The sequence below is a fragment of the Schistocerca americana genome, chromosome 3, assembly GCF_021461395.2.
Source record: "Schistocerca americana isolate TAMUIC-IGC-003095 chromosome 3, iqSchAmer2.1, whole genome shotgun sequence".
Lineage (NCBI taxonomy): Eukaryota > Metazoa > Arthropoda > Insecta > Orthoptera > Acrididae > Schistocerca > Schistocerca americana.
In genome coordinates this window covers 630,966,781-630,988,969 of record NC_060121.1, presented here as the reverse complement: position 1 = coordinate 630,988,969, position 22,189 = coordinate 630,966,781, and the positions used below count along the sequence as shown (strand labels likewise).

Sequence of the window (22,189 nt, the reverse complement as noted above, 5' to 3'; positions counted from 1 at the left end):
ATGCACAGACAATATGGAAATTATTTTTATAGTTGCAGTTGTGGAGTTTATGTTACATTCTGAAATCACACTTTTTATTAATCACAAAATACCATTACAGTGTAGATGTAATGAATGGCACATAAAGAGTAAGAAATCCTAGGAATCAGAAAGGCTTATGCAAGATGTCTGATTTTCAACTTAACATAATACTATTGTTGCATGCCTCTGTAGAAAAAATACTTTCTACCTTACGTGCATTACAGCAGAAAATTATGCCACTGGACAGTAATGAATGAAAATATGCCAAGTATGTCACTGAAATTGTCTGAGGATCATCAAAATTAGAGAGGAAGAAGAAAAAACTGAACTTTTTGCTTGACTTACTACACACTGGTCCTGTATCAGTTCATTATGTATCTGAATGCCTAGTAAGTACACACATGGAGTCTCATCCAGTGTGAGCCCACTGATCTGTACTTCTGGTACCTACAAGTCATTTTTATATGTTTGGAACAGAACAATATGAGCCTTTGTAAGATAAAGTATTGAATTGTTTGCAGGAAACCATTTCCACACGTATTCCACTATTTTCCTGATTGTGTCTGGTATGGATATGTTTGGGCGCTTTATGCTGGTTCAGCAAATGCAATGGATTTTGATGGATCCTCAAAAGTGCCTAGTAAATCATTTAATTAGGGCAGGAACAGGAGCAGACCAAGCAACAAACCTTGCAGTGTACCGTGCTTAATTCCAGAAACAAATTTTCACTCTGCAGCAGAGTGTGTGTTAATCTGAAACTTCCTGGCAGATCAACACTGCATCCTGGACTGAGATTTGAAGTCAGGACCTTTGCCTTTCGCAGGCAAGTGCTCTACCGACTGAGCTACCCAAGCACGACTCATGACCTGTCCTGACATCTTTACTCCTGCCAGTATCTCATCCAAGCTTTATAGAAGCTATCTTAGAAAACCTGCATGACTAGCAATACTGGAAGAAAGGATATTGCAGAGGTATGGCTTAACCACAGCCTGGGAGATGTCTCCAGAATGATATTTTCACTCTGCAGCAGAGTATGTGCTGTTATGAAACTTCCTGGCAGACTAAGGTAGGAGATGAGGTAGAGGTGGAAGTAAAGCTGTGAGGACAGGTCGTGAGTCAGGCTTGGGTAGCTGAGTTGGTAGAGCACTTGTCCGTGAAAGGCAAAGGTTCTGAGATTGAGTCTCAGTCTGGTACACAGTTTTAAAGTTTAAAGCCCAGTAGAAAATCTTGGACAACTCATGAGATATTAAGGAGGAAATATGAAGATATAGTAAATGAAGCCAACAAAAGGAAATAAAGACATCTAAAAATGAGATTGACAGAGAGTGCAAAATGGCTGGAAGAGAAATGCAAGGATGTAAAAGCATGCACAAGGAAAAGATAGATGACACCTGTAGGAAAATTGGACAGACCTTCAGAAAAAAAGAGAAGCAGCTGTACAGGTATCAAGAGCTGGAATAGCAAGTCAATATTAAGCACAAGGATTGAAAGGTTGAATTCCTATTGGTGGTCATAGTATTCCTAGTTCAATTCTTGGGGCTAATCTCCTGGAAACCTGAAAATTGAAAAGAATATATACCAAGGCTATACAAGCAAATTGAACATGAACTTAATATTGCAGAAAGACACACAGGCAAGTAGATGAAGATGAGGTGGGTAACATGATTCTGTGAGAAATATTTCACAGAACTCTTGAAAGATTTATGTCAAAACACACCCCATGGAGCAGATGATACTGAATTATAGAGATCCTTGGGGGAGCCAGCCATGTTAAAACTATTCCTTCTGGTAGGTAAGGTATGTGAGACAGGCAAAATACCTTCATATGTCCAGAAAATTGCAGTAATTTCAATTCCAAAGCAAGCAGACAGTATAAGTGTAAATATTACGGAATCATCAGTTTAAGAAACAATGCTTGCAAAACCATGACACATTATATACAGAAGAAGGGAAAAACTGGTGGAATCTGACCTCAGGGTAGATCAGTTTGGATTCTGGAGAAAGGTACGAACATATGAGGCAACATGGACCCAACAATTTCTATTAGAAGATCGACTAAGATAAGGCAAAGACATGTTTATAGCAGCTAAAAATTTAGAGAAAATGTTTGACAGTGTTGACTGGAATACATTCTTTGAAATTCTGAAGGCAGCTGGGATAAAATACATGATGGAAAGATTATTTTTAATTTCTACACAAACCAGATTGCAGTTGTTAAGTGTCAAAGGACATGACAAGGAAGCAGTGGTTGAGAAGGGAGTCACAAGAACGGGACCAACGATGACTGAAGAGTATCATTCAACATGACGGAAGTGCAACAAAACCACTAACTTCTGCGGATTTCAATGCTGGGCCATCAATGAGTGTCAGCAGGCAAATCATTCAACAAAAACATCATCAATATTGGCTTTCGGAGCCAAGGGCCCACTCGTGTACTCTTGATGACTGCACGACACAAAGCTTTACGTCTCGTCTCTGCCTGTCAACACTGACATTGGAAACCTGTTGTCTGATTCGACGAGTCTCGTTTCAAATTGTGTCGAGCGTATGGACGTGTACAGGTGTGGAGGCAGCCTCATAAACCCATGGACCCAGCATGGCAGCAGGGGACTGTTCAAGCTGGTGGAGGCTCTGAAATGGTGTCAGGAGTGTGCAGTAGGAGTGATATCAGACCCCTGATACATCTAGATACAACTTTGACAGGTGACACATACATAATCATCCTGTCTGATCACCTGCATACATTCAAGTCCATTGTGCATTCTGGCAGACTTCGGCAATTCCAGCAGGACAATGCAACACCCTACATGTCCAGAATTGTTACAGAGTGGCTACAGGAACACTCTTCTGATTTTAAACACTTCCACTGGCCACCAAACTCCCCAGACATGAATATCACTGAGCATGTCTGGGATGCCTTGCAACATGCTGTTCAGAAATCTCCACCCCTCGTACTCTTACGGATTTATGGACAACCCTGCAGGATTCATGGTGTCCATTCCCTCCAGCATTACTTCAGACATTAGTCTAGTCCATGTCACGTCATGCTGCGGCACTTCTGCATGCTCGTGGGGACCCTACACGAAATTAGGCAGGTGTACCAGTTTTTTTGGTGTTTTGAATCTATACATAATGAAAGCAGTAAAGGAAACCAAGGAGAACTTTGGAGAGAGAATTAAAGTTCAAGGAGAAGAAATAAAAACTCTGATATTTGCTGATGACATTGTAAGTTTCACAGAAACAACGAAGGACTTGGAAGAACAGTTGAACTGAATAGATAGCATCTTGAAAAGAGATTGTAAGATGAGCACCAACAAAAGTAATGTAAGGTTAATGGAATGCAGCCAAGTTAAATACGGTGGTGTTGAAGGAATTAGATAAGGAAATGGGACCCCAATAGTACTATGATGCCCTTTGCTATTTGGGCAGCAAAATGACTGATGATGGCTGAAGCAAAGAGAGTGTAAAATTAATGCTGGATGTAACAAGGAAATCACTCCTGGAAAGGAAACAAACAATGGATACTCCACATAGGAATGTAAACAACGTAGGAAAAGATAGATTGCTACTAACCGTAAAGAAGACATGGTACGTTGCAGACAGGCACAATTAAAAATCACTTAAACCACTCCGGACTGGAACAACTGAATCACATCCATTGTCAAGACTTTGATTACCTGTCATTGTGCCCTGAAATGAGGGACATACTACCTGAGACCCTTCCCACCACTCCTAAAGTGGGGTTCTGTCGTCCACCCAACCTCCACAACATTCTAGTCCATCCCTATGCCACTCCCAATCCCAACCCTTTGCCACAAGGATCATAGTCCCATGCAAGACCCATGTGCGAGACCTGCCCAATCCAGCCACCCAGCACTTCTTATTCCAGTCCTGTCACAGGTTTATCCTAGCCCATCAGGGGTTGGGCACCTGCGAAGGCAGCCATGCCATTTACCAGCTCTGCTGCAACCTCTGCACAGCTTTTTACAACGGCATAACTACCAAGCAGCTGTCCACCAGGACGATCGGCCACTGCCAAACTGTGGCCAGGAGCACGGTAGTAGACCAGCCTGTGGCACAACATGCAGCTGAACATACTGCTTCACTACCCGAGCCATCCCTCCGATCCACCCCTCCACCACCAGCTTTTCTGAACTGCGCAGATGGGAGTTATCCTTACAACACATTCTCAGCTCCTGTAATTATTCTGGCCTCAACCTACAGTAACATATTGTCCCAACACCCTCCACTCAACAGTTTCCATCCCCTCTGTTCCACCATCTTCTCCATATTCTCGTCTCCCAGCCTCTTCGTTTGCCAACCTCTCCCAATACATACACTTATTTTTATTGCTTTTCTCGTTTTTCCCCACCTCCCTTGCCCGCAACCTCCTGATGCAGTGCCTATTGGCATTCTGGTCCCTGCACACTCCACCTGACAGCGTTCATCTCTCTCCCAACCCGTATACTATTATCCCTCCCCATTCCTCGCCCCCTCCAGACTGCTGCTGCTCTTTTGCTGACGAAGGCTATGGCCAAAAGCTTTGTATAAGTGTCTTTTAATTGTGCCTGTCTGTAACTTAATGTGTCTTCTTTACAGTAAGTAGCAACTTATCTTTTCTTACACTGTTGACATAGAAGCTTTTGTAATGTGGTGCTACATAAGAAGGCTGAAGCTAACTTACAAAACAATTACTGATTTCACCCTATAATGAAAGATACTAACTAGGAATAGTCAAAATAAATTGGTTGGTTGGTTAAAAGAGGAGGGGGGGGGGGGGAGGAGGACTAAACTGCTGGGTCATCAGTCCCTTGTTCCCGGTAAAATAATACACAACAGAAAGAAGAAAAGAAAGGAGACATACAGTACAATAACAAGAGAAAGGAAGAACCAGAAGAACGACAGAAGGACAACCAACACTACTACGGACAAAACAGGAAAAGAAAACCACAGAGAGAAGCAAGAAACAGGTAGAAGGGGTAAAAACAAGAGAGTAGATGACTGTGGCTAGCCGACCACGAGAATAAAAAAGAAAAGCCAGCCACTCTGCAACACATTACAAATCCACCCTAAAAGCATCAGAGTGCAGAACACAAAGGGACAAAGGACATGTGCTAAAACTTATATAGAATGATAAAACCCACCATCACGTATAAAACGTAAAACTAAATTAGCCAATGAGGCGTTTCAGCTAAAATTAATAGCAACAAGTCCGGTAACTGAAGAATGCGTCGCAGGGCATTCAAAGAAGGGCAGCTCACCAAGATATGGGACACTATCAGCCGGGCACCACACCGACACTGAGGTGGGTCGTCATAGCGCAGAAGGTAGCCATGTGTCACCCAAGCGTGGCCAATATGGAGCCGGCAGAGAACCACAGAGTCCCTACAAGAGGCCTGCATGGAGGACTGCCGCACATTCGTAGTCTCCTTAATGACATGCAGTTTGTTGTGCATGCTGAGGTTATGCTATTTCATCTCCCAGAGCCGCAAAAACTTGCGGCATAGTACTGAACGCAAGTCAGTTGCAGAGAAGCCTATCTCCATAAGCATGTTCTGCTTAGGCTGTTTGGCCAGCCTGTCGGCAAGTTTGTTGCTTGGGATTCCGATGTGACCTGGGCCCCAAACACCACGAACGACTGGAACGTTCCAGGGCATAGATGGACTCCTGGATGGTCGCTACCAAAGGATGATAAAAGTAGCACTGGTTGACAGTTTGTAGGCTGCTCGAGGAGTCAGTACACAGAAGAATCGACTTCCAAGGGCATGAACGGATGTGCTAAGAGCACGAGATATAGCCACCAGCTCAGCTGTGAAAATACTGCAGCCATCGGGCAAGGAATGCTGTTCAATATTTCCTCCATGGATATATGCGAAGCCAACATGAGCATCAGCCATCGAGCCGTCAGTGTAAGCCACTTCGTGGCCTCGGTAAATGCCAAGAATCGAGAAGAATTGGCAGCGGAGAGACGCAGGGTTAACAGAGTCCTTAGGGCCATGTGGAAGGTCCTGGTGAAGCTGCAGTCTAGGTGTACACCATGGAGGTGTCCATGAATGGACCTCAAGTATAGATGGTAAAGGCAAGGACTCCAATTCGGAAAGAAGGGATCGGACACGAACTGCAACTGGAAGTCCTGTCATGGGCGGCCGATGCAGGAGCTGAACCACTGTGGGTAGGAAATGGAGATGGTGATTCGGATACATAGGAGAACTATGAACATGTACAACATAACTGGCCAACAGTTGTGCACGTCTAACCTGCAATGGAGGGATTCCTGCCTCCACAAGGACGCTGGTCACTGGATTCGTCCTAAAAGCTCCTGTCGCTAGGCGAATGCCACAGTGGTGCACTGGGTTGAGTAAACGCAGCACTGAGGGTGCAGCCGAACCATAAACCAGACTGCCATTGTCAAGGCAGGATTGAACAACGGCTCTGTAGAGCTACAGCAGCGTGGAGTGATTGCACCCCAGTTGGTGTTGCTCAGGCAGCAGAGGGCATTGAGGTGTTGCCAGCACTTCCACTTAAGCTCACAAAGGTGAGGAAATCAAGTCAATTGGGTGTTGAAAACCAGTCCTAAGAATCAATATGTCTCCACTATAGTGAGTGGATCATCATTAAGGTAAAGTTCTGGTTCTGGACGAATGGTATGACGCCGACAGAAATGCATAAAACACGACGTTGTTGCCGAAAGCTGGAAACCGTGGGCTACAGTCCATGACTGCGCCTTGTGGATGGTTCCCTGTAGGTGCCACTCAGCAACACCAGTACTGGTGGCACAGTACGAAATACAGAAGTCGTCTGCATATAGAGAAGGTGACATGGACGGCCCCACATCAGCTGCTAGACAATTAAAGGCCACTAAAAATATAGAGACACTCAATACAGAGCTCTGCAAGACACCATTCTCCTGCATATGGGGGGAACTATGGGAGACACCAACTTGGACACGGAAAGTATGAAGCGACAGGAAATTTTGGATAAAAATTGGGAGCGGGCCTCAGAAGCCCCACTCGTATAATGTGGCAAGGATATGACATCGCCAGGTGGTGTCATGCGCTTTTCGTAAATAAAAAAAGACAGCAACCAGGCGTTGGCATCTGGAAAAGGCTGTCTGGATGGCAGACTCGAGGGACACAAGATTATCAGTGGTAGAGCGACCCTGGCGGAAGTCGCCCTGACGTGGAGCCAGTAGGCTACGTGACTCCAGGACCCAACCCAACTGCCGACACACTACACATTCCAGCAGCTTACAAAGAATGTTGGTGAGGCTGATGTGCCGATAGCTATCCACATCAAGTGGGTTTTGACTGGGTTTGAGCACTGCAATGATAGTGTTCTCCCGCCATTGCGATAGAAAGACGCCCGCACCAGATCTGGTTGAAGATGACGAGGAGGTGTCACTTGAGTCAGATGAGAGATGTTTAATCATCTGACTGTGGATCCAATCTGACCCAGGAGTAGTGTTGGGACAATGTGCAAGGGCACTGAGGAGCTCCCACTCTGTAAATGGGGCATTATACGGTTCACTGTGGCGTGTAGTAAACGACAGGACTTTCCCTTCCAGTCACTGTTTCAGAGTGCGAAAGGTTGAAGGGTAATTCTCCGACGCAGAGGCTCGAGCACAGTGCTCAGCAAAGTGCTCGGCAATCGCGTTTGAGTTGGCAGATAACACGCCATTTATGTTAACACCGGGAATACCTGTCGCAGTCTGGTATCCAAAAACACCTTTGATCTTTGCCCAGACAAGGGAAGGTGATGTATGGCACCCAATGGTCAAGACGTATCTCTCCCATCACTCCTGCTTTCGTTGTTTGATAAGTTGCTGAATGGGGGCACGGAGCCATTTAAAGAAAGGGTGCTGCTGTAAAGGTTGCCAATGGTCCTTAATTGCTTCAGTGACTTCCGGCGACCACCAAGGGACTGCCTTTCGCCAGGGGCACCCTAAAGAGAGAGGGATTGTGTTTTCTGCCACACAAACTATTGTAGTAGTCACTTGCTCAACCATTACACTGATGTTACAGTGTGGGGGAGATTCAACGGTGACAGCAGAGTGAAAGTTTCCCAGTCCACCTTGTTTAAGGCCCATCTGGGAAAGCGTCTGTGGGGCTGACGCCAGGGCAGTGAGAGGAAGATGGGAAAGTGGTCAAGACCACACAGGTCGTAGTATGCTCTCCAGTGGATAGATAGGAGAAGTCCTGGGCTTAAAAATGATAAATCAATGCCCGAGTAGCTTCCATGCGCCACACTGAAATGTGTAGCAGCCACTGTATTTAAGAGGAAGAAGTCGAAATGAGGCAGTGAAGTTTCGACATCTATGCCTTGGCCAGTAAGCACCGTGCCACCCTACATGTGGTTATCGGCGTTAAAATCTCCCAAAAGTAGGAAAGGTTTAGGGAGTTGATCAATCAGTGCAGCTAATACATTCAGGGGTACTGCACCATCTGGAGGAAGATATACATTGCTGACAGTTATTTCCTGTGTCGTCCTTATTCTGACAGCCACAGCTTCAAGAGGGGTTTAAAGGGGCACAGTTTCACTACAGACTGAGTTTAGGACATAAACACAAACTCCACCTGATACTCGATTTCGGTCACTATGGTTCCTGCAGTATCCCTTACAGCTGCGGAAGGCAGGAGTCTGCATTGCAGGGAACCAGGCTTCCTGGAGGACAATGCAGAAGGCAGGAGTAAAGCTTAACAATTGCCGTAGCTCAGTCAGGTGGTGGAAAAAATCACCGCAATTCCACTGGAGGATGACGTCATCGTGAGATTGGGAAGGCATGGAACATTCAATGAGGCAGTTTATGCCTCAGGATCACCTGCTGCCACCAACTTTTTGCCTGATCAGTCTACATCCATTGTGTCTCAGGGTCCGGCAAGATCTAGGTCCTCATCAGACACCAGAATCTCCACCTCATCCACAGACGCAGAGCTTGTAGGTAGCAGTGGTGTGGGTGCCACCGCAATTCCCTTGGTCTTGGGGACCTTCTTTTTGGATTTCTCTCGCTGCTCTTTGGGTTTTCCTGGCTAGGAGGACTTCACTGATTCAGTCTCCGGGACTGAGGATGAGCATTAAGCCCAACGATCAGCTGCTTTTAGGCCCTTCAGCCTCTGCTGGGTGTCATCTTTCCCACTAGCAAAATCCTGGGAAGGGAGTGACCCAAAGGACCTATTCCTAGCGAGAGGAGCCAAAGAAGACTTCTCTGGCTCAGAAGTGGGAACTTATATCCCAGATGGTAGAGGGGGTGTTGCTCCTGAAGTAGGTAGTGCGGGAGCAATAGGGAGGGAAGTGCCCCCCCCCCCCCCCCACCAAGGGGGCAGGTGTAGTCTTCTGGTTCTGAGAGGTGACAGGAATGCGAGGAACTGATGGGGCGACAAGTGTTCTCGTAGCAGCGGTGTAAGAGGAGGTCATAGCCACAGGGTGTAAGCACTCAAATTTCCTCTTAGCCTCAGAGTAGGTCAGTTGGTCCAGCGTCTTATATTCCATGATTTTCCTCTTTTTCTGTAAAATCCTGCGGTCTGACAAGCAAGGTGAATGATGCTCTCCACAGCTGACACAGATAGGAGGCGGGGCACATGGAGTATTGGGATGTTATGGGCGTACGCAATCTCGACATGTGATGCTGGAAGTACAGCAGTTGGCCGAACTTCCAGCACTTAAGGCACAGCATCGGGGGAGGGATATATGGCTTGATGTCACAGCGGTAGACCATCACCTTGACCTTCTTGGACAATGCGTCTTCCTGGAAGGCCAAGATGAAGCCACTGGTGGCAACCTGATTATCCCTCGGACCCTGGTGGATGCACCGGACGAAATGAACACCTCGACACTCTAAATTGGCGCGCAGCTCATCATCAGGCTGCAAAAGAAGGTCCCTGTGGAATATAATACCCTGGACCACATTTAAGCTCTTATGGGATGTGATGGTAACAGAAACATCCCCCAACTTGTCACAAGTGAGTAATGCCCATGACTGGGTAGAGGATGATGTTTTAATCAAGACTGACGCAGAGCACATTTTGGACAAGCCCTCCACCTCCCCAAACTTGTCCTCCAAATGGTCCACAAAAAACATTTCAGCTTGCCCTTCTTTGCTTAAGACTAGTTTTCCATCTGAGCTCTTGATATCCATACAGCTGGTTCTCGTTTCTCCAAAGGCCTCCTTAATTTTCCTGTAAGCGGTATCTATCTTTCCCCCAGAGATATATGCTTCTAAATCCTTACAAAGGTACTGTTACTGAATTTAACAAGGTTCTGTGGGAATACCTCAATCTCACTGTAACTGGGGGAAATACATGAGTGTTGTATCAGACACTGTTGAGAGTCATTCCATGTTAAGTAGACCTGGTGTCCCTTCTCAACCATTTCCAAAGCTAATGAAATTTTCTGGGAAGGTTCCATGATGTCTTGGATGGATACAAACAAAGTTTCAGTCCAGTGTCTCTTTGATCCCGTTTCTACAGCCTCTTGTAGATAGGAATCCCAAGTTTGCAAAACCAATATGCATGCCAAAGTGTCAACTTTGGACACTTTTATGGTAAGTACTCTCAAGTTAGAAGCCCCCGATTTTGTCTACTTAAAAAAACTTTTGAATATATTACTGATTAGATTTTTAAATACCTATGGTGACAGCTGTCCTTCATAAATGGTAGACAATTCATTGTGCACCTTGGACAGGTCATCTTCAACCATCTATAAATCATGACTCTGCAGATGGATTCAGCCAAGAATAGGTAATATAACACACAACCATATTGTCTTCTTGTGCTTTTTGTACAACAGCTCTGTCTGTCAAAATATATGCACCCGCAAATTTAATTAAAATGTTTTGGGTGCCAAGTTTTGGGTAGTTTTGGAGCCCATATCTCAACTGTATTTTCTTTATCTTTGTTATCGTTCTGTATCCAGATAGATAATTATTTAAGCTTCACAACCTACATAATTTGATTTCTGATGCATGCCTTCTTATGGCTGAAGAACATCGCTCAAATTTATTATTTTTCATACATAATGTATATGCTTGAATTTGACAATGAGTAAATAGAAAGTAAAAACAGTAAAAACTGCTCGAATGTGAATAAAAATACAAGTGTAGTTGTGTGCAAATCAAATTCCAAGCAATAAGTAGCAACAAAATAAATGAAAATTCGTGCCAACTTATGATGGAATTACTCCCAAAGTTTTCATAAATCCAACCATGAAGAAATTTCATAAAAATAGGAATTATAGAAAACATTGTTGAATATGTTGTCAAGACATTCTTAGTACACTATTTTAATCTTGCTGTGTCTGGAAAGAGCATCCTTAAAACTTCAGAAGCTATATAGTTAAATTTCAGACCCATGCCTACTTATGGAATAAATTACCCCCAAGATTTTGTAAATACATATTACTATTATTACTGAAAACATTAACAAAATGGTATACATCCGTTGTTGAATGAGTATATAAAATTTCAGGTGATTAATTTCTCTCTGGTGTTGATCTTGTGATTAGCTCGCTCTTAGAAATTTATGTGACTGAATTAATTTGTGTTTTGAGTCTACATCTGCATCTACTGTATTAACCAAGAAGTGTTCTTTTTTTTTGATCAAGATGGCACTGACTGTCACAAGCCTACACCATTTCCTAAAAGTCTACTTAAGTCAGTGAAATAAATATCATTGCTGAACAAAGAGGTTTTAAAACATAGAAGTGGACTCAACTTTACAGAAGATGCCCAAATCTGCTCACATCATAATGTCCTGCTGATGACAAAATTTCAATTTCTGCAAAATACTTGCTGCAATACATGTAGGAAAAATAAACAAGAATGATTTATATCTAAATGAAAAGCTGAAACTGTTGACTAACGAACTTTTCACGTCTGGCCAGAAGCATTGTATCAGATGTCCACAAGAATTTGTTCATAGGCAAGTACAGCCTTAGGACAAGCAAGAGTTAAGTGGCTGCTGACTGTATGGGCACAGGTGACACTTGCTACATAATCAGTCTCATGGAGATTGACCTTTAAAGCTTTAATGAATTAGCAAAATAGGTCGCATAATGCAGAGAGTTTAGAAAGCACAAGATTGCTAATTTCCACAGATGTTGTGGAAATACAAATGGTGAAGCAATGCCAGAAAGCCAAGTGTATGGACATTTTAATCAATGAACTAAAAATTAAAGTCATCATTCAAATCACTCCACCCAAGTTCAAATTTTGAGCCTGGTTCCAAGCAGCTAGAGTACACAACAAAGAGCAAAATAATTCAGCATTTCTGTGAGAATGGTGAAGTAGGCAAGGAAACTGAAGATGGCAACTGGCATTTTGGCAGTACCTGCAAGATGGGAGAGAAAACAACTCTATGATATAATCATAAATAATGTTCTCAGTTCTTCGAAGGTGATGAATTTATTTGGCTGTGCCTAGGTAACTATGGTTACATAGCAGTAAGAGTGGACGGTGAAAAAATTCATAAGCAGAAACACCTCCAACTCAGTAACTTGAAAGAAACGTCCAGCCTATTGTAAGCAATATGACAATGAATTGAGATTCTCAAAATTTTGTGAACTAATGGCAAAGCGGTTTATTGCAGTTAGTGCTGCTGGTACACGATCAGTTTGTGTATGTGTAATACATCAAAATGACAAACTGATGTTGACGGCAACAACTATCAAGGATGATGACTATACAAGGAACTAATCAAGAAAACTATTTGCTGTTTAGAATAACAAGACTTCATGTTGCAGACAATGTCATGGGAAACCTGAGCTGAAAGCTTACTTGGTAGAGGTTTTCAAAGAATACAACTTAAAAGAAATGATCAGAATACAAACAGTAGGTTTATACTGATGTGGATACACAAGAAACGTATGTAGAAGAGTTTGTAGAGGAGCTGGATCTAAAAATGCATAGTCTGACAAGTCACCATCTCATTATATATATATGAAGATGGTATCTGTTCTTTCGCACATGTCTGAAAGAACAGATACCATCTTCATATAGTTAAGGCTAACCAGCCATTGACCTCCTTCTTCTGCGGATGCACATGAAATGCCCGAACTCTTACAGGACTCGGTAAGATTGTCTGCTGCAAGTAATGAGTGTAATGGGCAGGGGCACTGCGAATGAAGTGTGTGGACATTAAGTTGGGAATGTAGGTCTCACGGGGAGCGTGCAGTCCCAGCAGTCGCACTATGCTCTGTGCCCTTGGTGGCTCAGATGGATAGAGCGCCTGCCATCTAAGCAGGAGATCCCGGGTTCGAGTCCCAGTCGGGGCACACATTTTTCAACTGTCCCCATTGATGTATATCAACACTTGTCGACAACATAGGGCCTTTATTTAGTTACCATTTCACCATCTCATAACGTTGTTCCATGTCAAGTGGCCGAAGGGCCCCCACTTGACCCTCTCCAATACCAATGAAATTTTTACAGATGTAAAATTACATGATGCACTGCCAAATTACAGCTCTGTAAGTAGTATAGTTGGGCCGCTAGCCATCTTTTGGCAAAGGCTAGTTTTTTGACATCATGACTTTAAGGAATAAATAATCAACTTTGTTTTACTATTGCTCAGGACCTATCATGCCGAAACTTTGTGATTTTGTTCAATTTTTCAGGTATAACAGTTCAATTGTAGAACTAAAGGTCAAATTATAGTAAATTCATCATAAAGTGCTATCAAAGTGGTTCATAATTCTTGTGGTAACAAACTTTGACTATACTTTATTGGGCTTGTATCTACTGAAAAAATAACTTTCTGGGAGGTGATTCTCAACTCCTCAGCAGCCTGTCAGCATGTCAAAACGCTCTTCCAAGTGTCACCTAGATTGCTCAAATAATAAATGAGTTACGTAAGTTCAAAGTCTACTAAAAAATTTAATTAGTCAATTTTGGGTCATTTTCAAGAGGTCATATCTCAAAAGGGATCACTCAAATCTGATTTTTATTGGCACCATTGGAAAGAGGTCACTTACTTTGATCAGAAGAAGTTGTTTTTATTTTTGAGACAGACATGTTTAGTGGTAACAATGGAGTTTAGAAACCGGCTACAACAATGATACTGAAGCACACTGTTGTGTAGTGAAGAATGTTCAGATTCAATGTGAGCTTTTTTTTTAATGACATGAAGTCTGTTGTCATTACTACATAAACATATATTTCTGTAAGTACAAATTATTTCAAGGTGTTTGACTTTTTAGAAATGTTTATCTGGTCACTTAAATTTTTTTCTGTTCTGTTCCAAAATTCTCTACAAAAGTTTTAATATATATGACTGTTTAATTTTTTCCAGTTGGAAATATATAGAACTTCTACATTATCAATTATTGAAACCAACAGCAACTGGTAGCAGAAACTGAATTGTAGTTTAATGAATATGAAAGACTTGTCAGTGCCACGTAGCATTGGCCTTGCAGATAATTCTGCATGTCATCTGAAAACACATAAACATCAACAAGGCTTCAAATGTATCAAATATTTTCAATAGAAAAACAAGAATTACTAAACCAAAGAAGTGAAGTATGTCTTACTGAAAATGCACAAATATGCTTTCATCACAAAGCAATACTTTTGGTCGAGTATGAATTTCTACAGAGATCCTGTTGGAAGCCTTTTGAGGCAAAGAACCATTCTATAAAAAAGGCTTTATAGACTGTTAATGCAGAAACAATTTCTTCTTGTAGTGAGTGTAGCAATTCCTGCACAATGGATGTGATGCTAATACCGTTACTTGAGGACCAAGATATTTTTGCAGTACCTCTGACAGATTTTCAACAACTGTTAAGTGTTTTTCACTTTCTTAAACACCACCTGCTTGTGTCTTTTTTCATAGTGCATACGCCTCACTCTTTCACTACTGTATTTACTCACTGGCACTGTATCTAACAAAAAGTTCAAACCAAACACAAAACTCAATGCAGAATCATTTATGTTCAAATTCTCACTCATTCGTTATGAACAGAAGAGCACTGGAAACGATGTTGCCAAGATGCATATTTTACAATAGAAATTCAATTATGCGATAGGCTATATGGAAAACAATGAAAATTTTTTAACATTTTACACACAAAAATACTGCCCACTGTGTTTCCACTGACTACTAGCATATTAACCAAACAATATTTTGTGTAATTCTTAAAAGTTTTTGGTAGGGGATTTTCGAGTAAATAATTTGTAAAAACTTGTAAAAATGCAATTTTTTACATTTTTAGCAGTAAATTTTAAATAATACAGAAGCAGCAGCAGAAAAGATACTGTTTATAATTACATCAGTAGGATCTGGTAATACAATAGAAAAGATAGCGTTCTGTGACTTTCCAAATCATAAAACATTAATAATAATATATAAAAAAAATAAAAAATTGGTGTGTAGTTCATTCCACTGGTAATATGGCTATTTTGGAAGTGCCTCGATTTTTTACTGGGTTTTTTCCTACTAAGATGATTTTTATGAAGCCGTTATGCCAAGTTAGGCACCTAATCAATTAATTTTTTGTTTCTGCATCATGTTAATCAGTGCTCTTTTCTCTTTAATTTCTTTTAGTATTTGGTCATTACATTTTATTTCAGCTCATGACATTTTTATGGTTCTTCTCCAATCCCTATCTCCAACGCTTTTAATTTTTTTGTTTCTTGTTTTTCCAGCATCCAATCTTCACAATCATAGCCTAAAATGCTCCAAATAAATAAACTTCATTTCTTTCTGGTTTCTATACCAAGATGGTTGTTTGTTAATACATGCTCTTATTTCTGAGGGCTTGTTAAGTCTTGCAATTTTTTTAATATTCATTATTCTTCTGTTGTCATTTGTTATTGTATTTCCCAAGTAGCTAAATTAATACACTTGCATTCATATGCTTACCACACAGGCAACTGTAGAGTCTAGTTACAGGGTCAAATATTCAATAAGTTGTGTGCTGTGGTACAGCCAACAGCCAAATGTAGTTCTTTCTAGAGTGCCACATCCTTGGTGTGTATTGCTTGTATTGTTGTTATCTGCAGAGCCTTGTCAAGTGTGACTGGCTGCACACATTGACACGCACTGGTAACATCACCTGGCCCCCTTCCATCACTCTGGACTCACATTCGGGAGGACAACGGTTCAATCCCGCGTCCGGCATCCTGATTTAGGTTTTCCGTGATTTCCCTAAATCGTTCCACGCAAATGCCGGGATAGTTCCTTTCAAAGGGCACGGCCAACTTCCTTCCTCGTCCTCCCTAATCCGATGAGACCGATGACCTTGCTGTCCGATCTCCTTCCTCAAATGACCCAACCCAACCCTTCCATCACTGTCATCACAGAATTATTATATTCCTGTTAAAAATTTGACGAGCATTCACTCGTTACTAATTTGCAACTGAAATTAACTTGAAAATAATATCAGGAACAAGAAAGAGGAAGTAGATGAAAATCACACAGATGTGATTAACCAGTGTGAAGAATTTGACAAAGTACTGGAAGGCCTATATGACTATATCAAAACAAAGCATCTAGAAAGACAATATTACTTCAGCATTACTGAGATCTTTGGGAGAACCACCCATCATCACATTATTCCACTTGGTATGTAACCTACATGAGACAGGTGAAACACCCTCACATTTCAGGAGGGCGGGGGCTGACAAATGTATATATTACAAAACTATCGGTTCAATAACTCGGTTGCAAAACACTAACACAAATTATTTGCAAAAGAATGTAGAGACAAGGCCTAGTAGAAGATGTGTAAAAAAATAACACTACAAAAAACAAAAGAGAAATTTAGTAAAGGAAAAAATAAGTAAATAAAAACTGTAAGGTTTGCCACCAATACTGTATTTCTGTCACACACAGTAAAGGGTGTGGAAGATCAGTTGAATGTATTGGATAGCATCTTGAAATGAGTACACAAAGCTGTGCTTACACTGCATTTGGAACATGTTTTGCAACAAACCTTGAAACATTTTTTTTGTAGTTGTTGCTGGACTATCAAAGTTTACAACATGCTGCAAACACAAAAACCACAATCTGTGGCTGTGTAAATAAACAGGTAAAAGGAAACATTATTTTGTATGACACTACTCTTTCAGGTTTTGTCACACATTGTGTAGTAGAGAGTAGACATTGTTTTGCCTAACAATGAAGGGGACAAGACAATAAGATGTCTGAACTTATCACTTTTTGTAAGTAGAGAAGTGCCTCTAGAACATGTGAAGTGTTAACTATAAAAATTTCACATTAAAGATGACTCTAATCAGAAAATCATTGTTCTGCTAACATCAGCAGCAATTATGTAGAAAATAAACTGAGGTCACTGTTGACACAGTATAAGCAAATTGTATCAGGTTCTCTTTGACGCAATACTGGATTTATCATTAGTAAGTGAGAATATGCACTGGGACTGAGAACTGTAGATTCTACTGTCACCTTCATTGGTACCGATGTCATATGGGACGAACAACACAGTCAGTTAAGGAATCACAAACAGGGATGAGGATGACACTGCAAAAGTTTCACATGATTATGACAAGAGGCATAAGGTGAATTTCAGTCTGAAAATCCACAATGAAACAAATACAATTTAAAATTTATTAACTCTGTCCACTGCAAATCCTTGTATCCTCAGTTATGCCACACAATGTATGCATTTGCTGACATCATGACAATACTAATTTCTTTGTAAGGTCTACTGGCTGCTACAGTGTGAATTTTTCAACAAATGTTAGAGAAGTAGTAAATAATATGTGTTGCTCTACTGAAGATGAACAGCATGATAGGGCAGTGGAATAAATGAGCAAATAATGTCACCAACTATGAAAAGGATAAATTGCATCGTAAAGATGCCAAGTTGAGCTGCAGACAGGCACAATGAAAAGGCTGTTACACACTCAACTTTCGCTCAAGCCCTTCTTCAGACAAGAAAGGAAGACTTGCACATATTCACATGCGTTTTGCTGTGTAACTGTCTTTTCATTGACCCTGCCTGCAGTTCAACATATCATCTTTAGGTGAGCAGCAATCTATCCTTTTCATAACTGTTAATATTTCAACCAGTACTTTCCATAGTCAGAGCAAATAATGAGTTAAAAAGTAAGACCTGAAGACTATAATGCTGACAAAACATCAGTTGAAAGCAAGTTGGTGGGCATCGTAAGCAGTGAAAACACAGAGTTCCATTGGAAACTTTGAGATTCAGAAACAGTTATCTTTATTTAAAGTCAGTAATTTTGTATTGAGAGAGAGAGAGAGAGAAAACAGGCTAAACATTTTGAGACACAAAAGGAGAAATTTAGGGATGGAAAGTCATTCTACACATAGATTTTGCAGAGATATAACAAGATGAAATCTAGTCCGCAGACTGAAGCCACAGGCAAATAAGCATTTTCCACAGTTGTCTGTGGCATAATCAAAACTGGAAACTTTTGTATGGTGCCTGTCTTTCACCACTGCTAAGCTAAGAAACATACAACAGCCTACTTTTAAATATGCCTATCTGCTGTTCAACGCCTCCTCTATGTGATGAGCAGCAATCGATCCACAATCAAGCACTGAAAAATTCAGAGTGGTATAACAACAACCAGGTCAACGGAAACATCCAATTACACTCACCCGCTTTGACCTGTGACATAATGGTGTTGTGGTGTGTGACGTCAGTAAGGCACAGAGTTTTTGAGCTGCTTGTGTTTGCAGATGACATGTTGTTGCATTTGATGGTGCCCCCACACAGTGTATGTGCTGAGTGTAACACTTTGTATTCGGTTCATTTGAGGTTTGGTTGTGACAGTTGTAACATAGCTGATGGTTGTTGGTTGGTTTGGTGTTGGTTTACGGGTGGTAGTTGTGGATAGTGTTTTTTAAGTGTGTGTGTGTGTGTGTGTGTGTGTGTGTGTGTGTGTGTGTGTGTGTGGTGGCCATTCTAGATCATATTGCCGGATGCTGCTGTTGGTAAGTAATTTTTGTTTTATATTTATTCTACAGCAATTATGATTTTTTGTGCATTAGAGTGGGTTGAGAGTGTTTCAACCGATGTGATGTCCGATATGTGGGTTGTTGAGGGGTTAGGGTTTTGGTTCAACTTTTCGTAGTTGGTGTTGGCTTTTGGTATTGACAATTGCGGGTGAACTATATAGGCCAAGGGAAAATATTCAATTCCATTTTTTGTAGTTGCAGATGTTGGTTTTTTGGTATCAACAGCTGCAGTTGAGGTATATAGATCAAGGTAAATGTCTAATTCCACAGCTCAGATGAGCTATACAGATCTAAGGAAACGTCCGATTTCTGTGGTTTCTGTTGGTGTAGCGGAATGCTGAAATTTTGATTTTTTTGGTGGCATTGTTCGTTTTGAAATTGCGTGTTTTTTTTTTTTATTGTTGTATATTTAGCTTGTCCCCACCCTAAACCCCCAATTTCCCACAGTTGTCCCTTTAGTTTAATTTTAGTTTTGGAGTGAGACGTTACTGTGTCATTTATATATGTTTTTTTTTGCATTTGTTGGCGTGTGTATGTAGTGACATCATAGTCACCATATATTGGAAAAGCTGAAATTAGCGGTTTCTGCAATGTCAATGATATCATGGGTTAAAGCGGATGGGTGGAATTGGACACATTACAGAATGCCCAACAACCCATAGTGGTATGGTGCCAACCATCCAACCTAAGCAATATCACTGTCTTCATATTCTGTCTCTGCTACCAACCTCCTGCTTAATGGCTCACATCCCTTTAAAGGAGGACATACTTATAGTAGAGCCAGTGAAAGAAAATCCCTGGCAGCTGGCAATGGTTTTGCGAAGCCCTAATGGCTCCAGGCAAAATAATAATCATCTATAGAACTGTGACAACAATGATGCATTGCCATAGAGACGTAACTTACACAAAATCGCATTACATGATTGGGTGCAGCACATACACACAAAGCAGCCATGCCAAATCACTGCAACCGTCACTGATATTCTTTTACCGACACTGATCCCACTAGAGATGCCAATATGTCCTGTATATCCTCCCATTATCATGTACTCCAGTCATGCCGCAGACTTCCTACCTCTCAAGGTTAGGGCCATTTGTGAAAGCACCCATTAGGTGGGCGCTCTCCTTGCAACTGTTCCTTAGTTCCTCTAAACCCCTGGCTTCAACTTGCACTAGTTCCTGTTCTCTACCTGTGTCTATACTCTTCCCTGCTCGCACTCCCACTACAACAACTGTTCTGTCACCTTAGAGCACCAGCACAGTTATTTCCCTTTCTCTGCCCCCCCTCCCCCTTCAGTTTTCCTGATGTTGCACCTAGCAGCCCATCATCTTGTCCTACCACATCTCTGCACATTCCTACAGGCAGCTCTACAGCACCTGCCCCCCCCCCCCCCATTCTCTGCTACCTCCCCCCTTCTCCACCCTACATCCTTTGTATATTGCCATTATCCACCTAGGCTGGGACCAGTACTCACTTCAGTTGGGCCTCAGCACCTGGGGATAATAGTGGCGAAGTGTGGTGAGCATTTGTGAATGTGTGTGTGCTTTTCTAAATGTGGGAAAAGAATGTGTCTGGTAGCTGTGTTTACTTTTAGGGGTGCATGTCTGCTGCTCAGTGACACTCTATACATATTCACACTGTTTTTTTATACAAAATAGCTTCATACGAAGTGTGTCAACAGGTTCCTAAAATAATCACCATTTCTCAGTGACTATACACCCGTAATGAGATATGGTATGATGATTTATATCAGTGCATTTATAAATTACGCCAACACTACCTTTAAAGCATAGTTTAAGTTTGTGAACTGATACTTATGAACCCATTCACTTAATTTAGTTATTCATCCAATGAATTTCATTTATGTCCCTAATAGTATTGTGTTTATGACTCTCAATTGTTTTCGGAATGTGATGATTGATTACGATCATAGCAGAGTACATGTCATTGCATGGCAATTCTCTGATTAGAATCACGCAGATTACATGTCATTGCGTGGCAATTCTCAGTAAACTTGCTTGTTCAAATAGCTGTCTACAAGAAGTCTGAAGTGTACATCAAAATATTCTTCCTTATAGTATGTTCTCCTGCTGTGAATACTTTGTTTTTGTGTAGAGAACTACGCCAGAGTGTGTGTACTCTGAGCCATAAGCCCAATTAATGATGATATAGGCTACACAGAACAACAATAGTGTGAATATTTCATTGACACTGGCAAGCAGAAACGAAATGCTGCACACTGGCTGTTACGAATATCCAAACTGTCGTCCAAAGTAATGGAACAGTATGGCGAAATCCGTATCAAGTCAATCTCACAACAATTATAGGTATCGTGAAAACAATAACCACTCTGAGCTTCTCCAGCATTCTAAATATCAACAAATGGATAAACTGATATTTAATTTACAAAACCGAAGCTACGGTAGTGAGTCCCAAGTGTGAACTTACTGTTTGTATTTTTAACTTACAATGGCTCTGTATGTAGTTCCTTAGATAACTACAGTACAAGATATGCAATTAAAGTAACAAACGCTAATTGAACAACTTTGGGTATTTTGACTTTTTCTTATGTCGCCGACGGAAGAAAAACAATATACTTTACCAAGTCTTTTCATATCCAGTTTCCCACCGATATTCCTTTCCGGTTTCTTCTTCTTCAGCCATCTCACGATTTACTAGTATTGGCGTTCCAAATCTAACTCCTTTCGGTGGACCAATCACTGAGAAACTGTTGATGCAGCATAGACACAAGCATCACTACACACGAAATAATCTGCACTCGCTGATTCGGTAACAACCGTATGTATTTCTTCCTCTTGGTTACAGCGGAGTTTCACTTTCTCACTAACAATGAATAACCAAGACGACAACGCAATATGTACTGAGCATAGCCACTTTGGCGGAAAAGAACACAAAGCGCATATCGAACCTCAGGGCGGCTCGCTTTGCTTCGAGCAATGTTTGTAAGTTGCAGAAGTGCTATTAATGTCATATCGCAAGTGTCCCTCAGAAGTGACTGAACCGACGCATTTCGGAAATAACTGGTATTGCACTATAAGGCCGTAAGTTTGCAATACAATATTCAAGATTTATATAATTTTGTCTTTCACCTTACTGGTAGTAACTTATGCAGTTACCCCTTAGTATGACTTTCACAACCCAATATTTACATTGTTTTCCTAGTAATAAAGATTTTTAACGGATGTTATTTTATAACTTGAGAGCATAACGT

The 22,189-nt window shown here is 41.4% G+C and overlaps 2 protein-coding genes and 1 non-coding gene across 3 annotated transcripts in view; 2 read left to right on the top strand and 1 right to left on the bottom strand.

The window, feature by feature from the left end:
* Positions 1 to 22,183, bottom strand: part of LOC124607024 (general transcription factor IIH subunit 2) — a 103,023-nt gene extending 80,840 nt beyond the window's left edge. Inside the window, exon 1 of the mRNA XM_047139189.1 lies at positions 21,560 to 22,183. Within this exon, the coding sequence (XP_046995145.1) occupies positions 21,560 to 21,621 (62 nt within the window). The 5' untranslated portion in view covers positions 21,622 to 22,183. The remainder of the gene's footprint in view (positions 1 to 21,559) is intronic.
* Positions 13,210 to 13,284, top strand: Trnar-ucu. The gene has a single exon. It is a non-coding gene; the product is annotated as a tRNA-Arg (tRNA).
* Positions 22,002 to 22,189, top strand: part of LOC124607023 — a 116,218-nt gene continuing 116,030 nt past the window's right edge. Inside the window, exon 1 of the mRNA XM_047139186.1 lies at positions 22,002 to 22,019. The gene's annotated coding sequence lies outside the window, so the exon portion shown is untranslated. The remainder of the gene's footprint in view (positions 22,020 to 22,189) is intronic.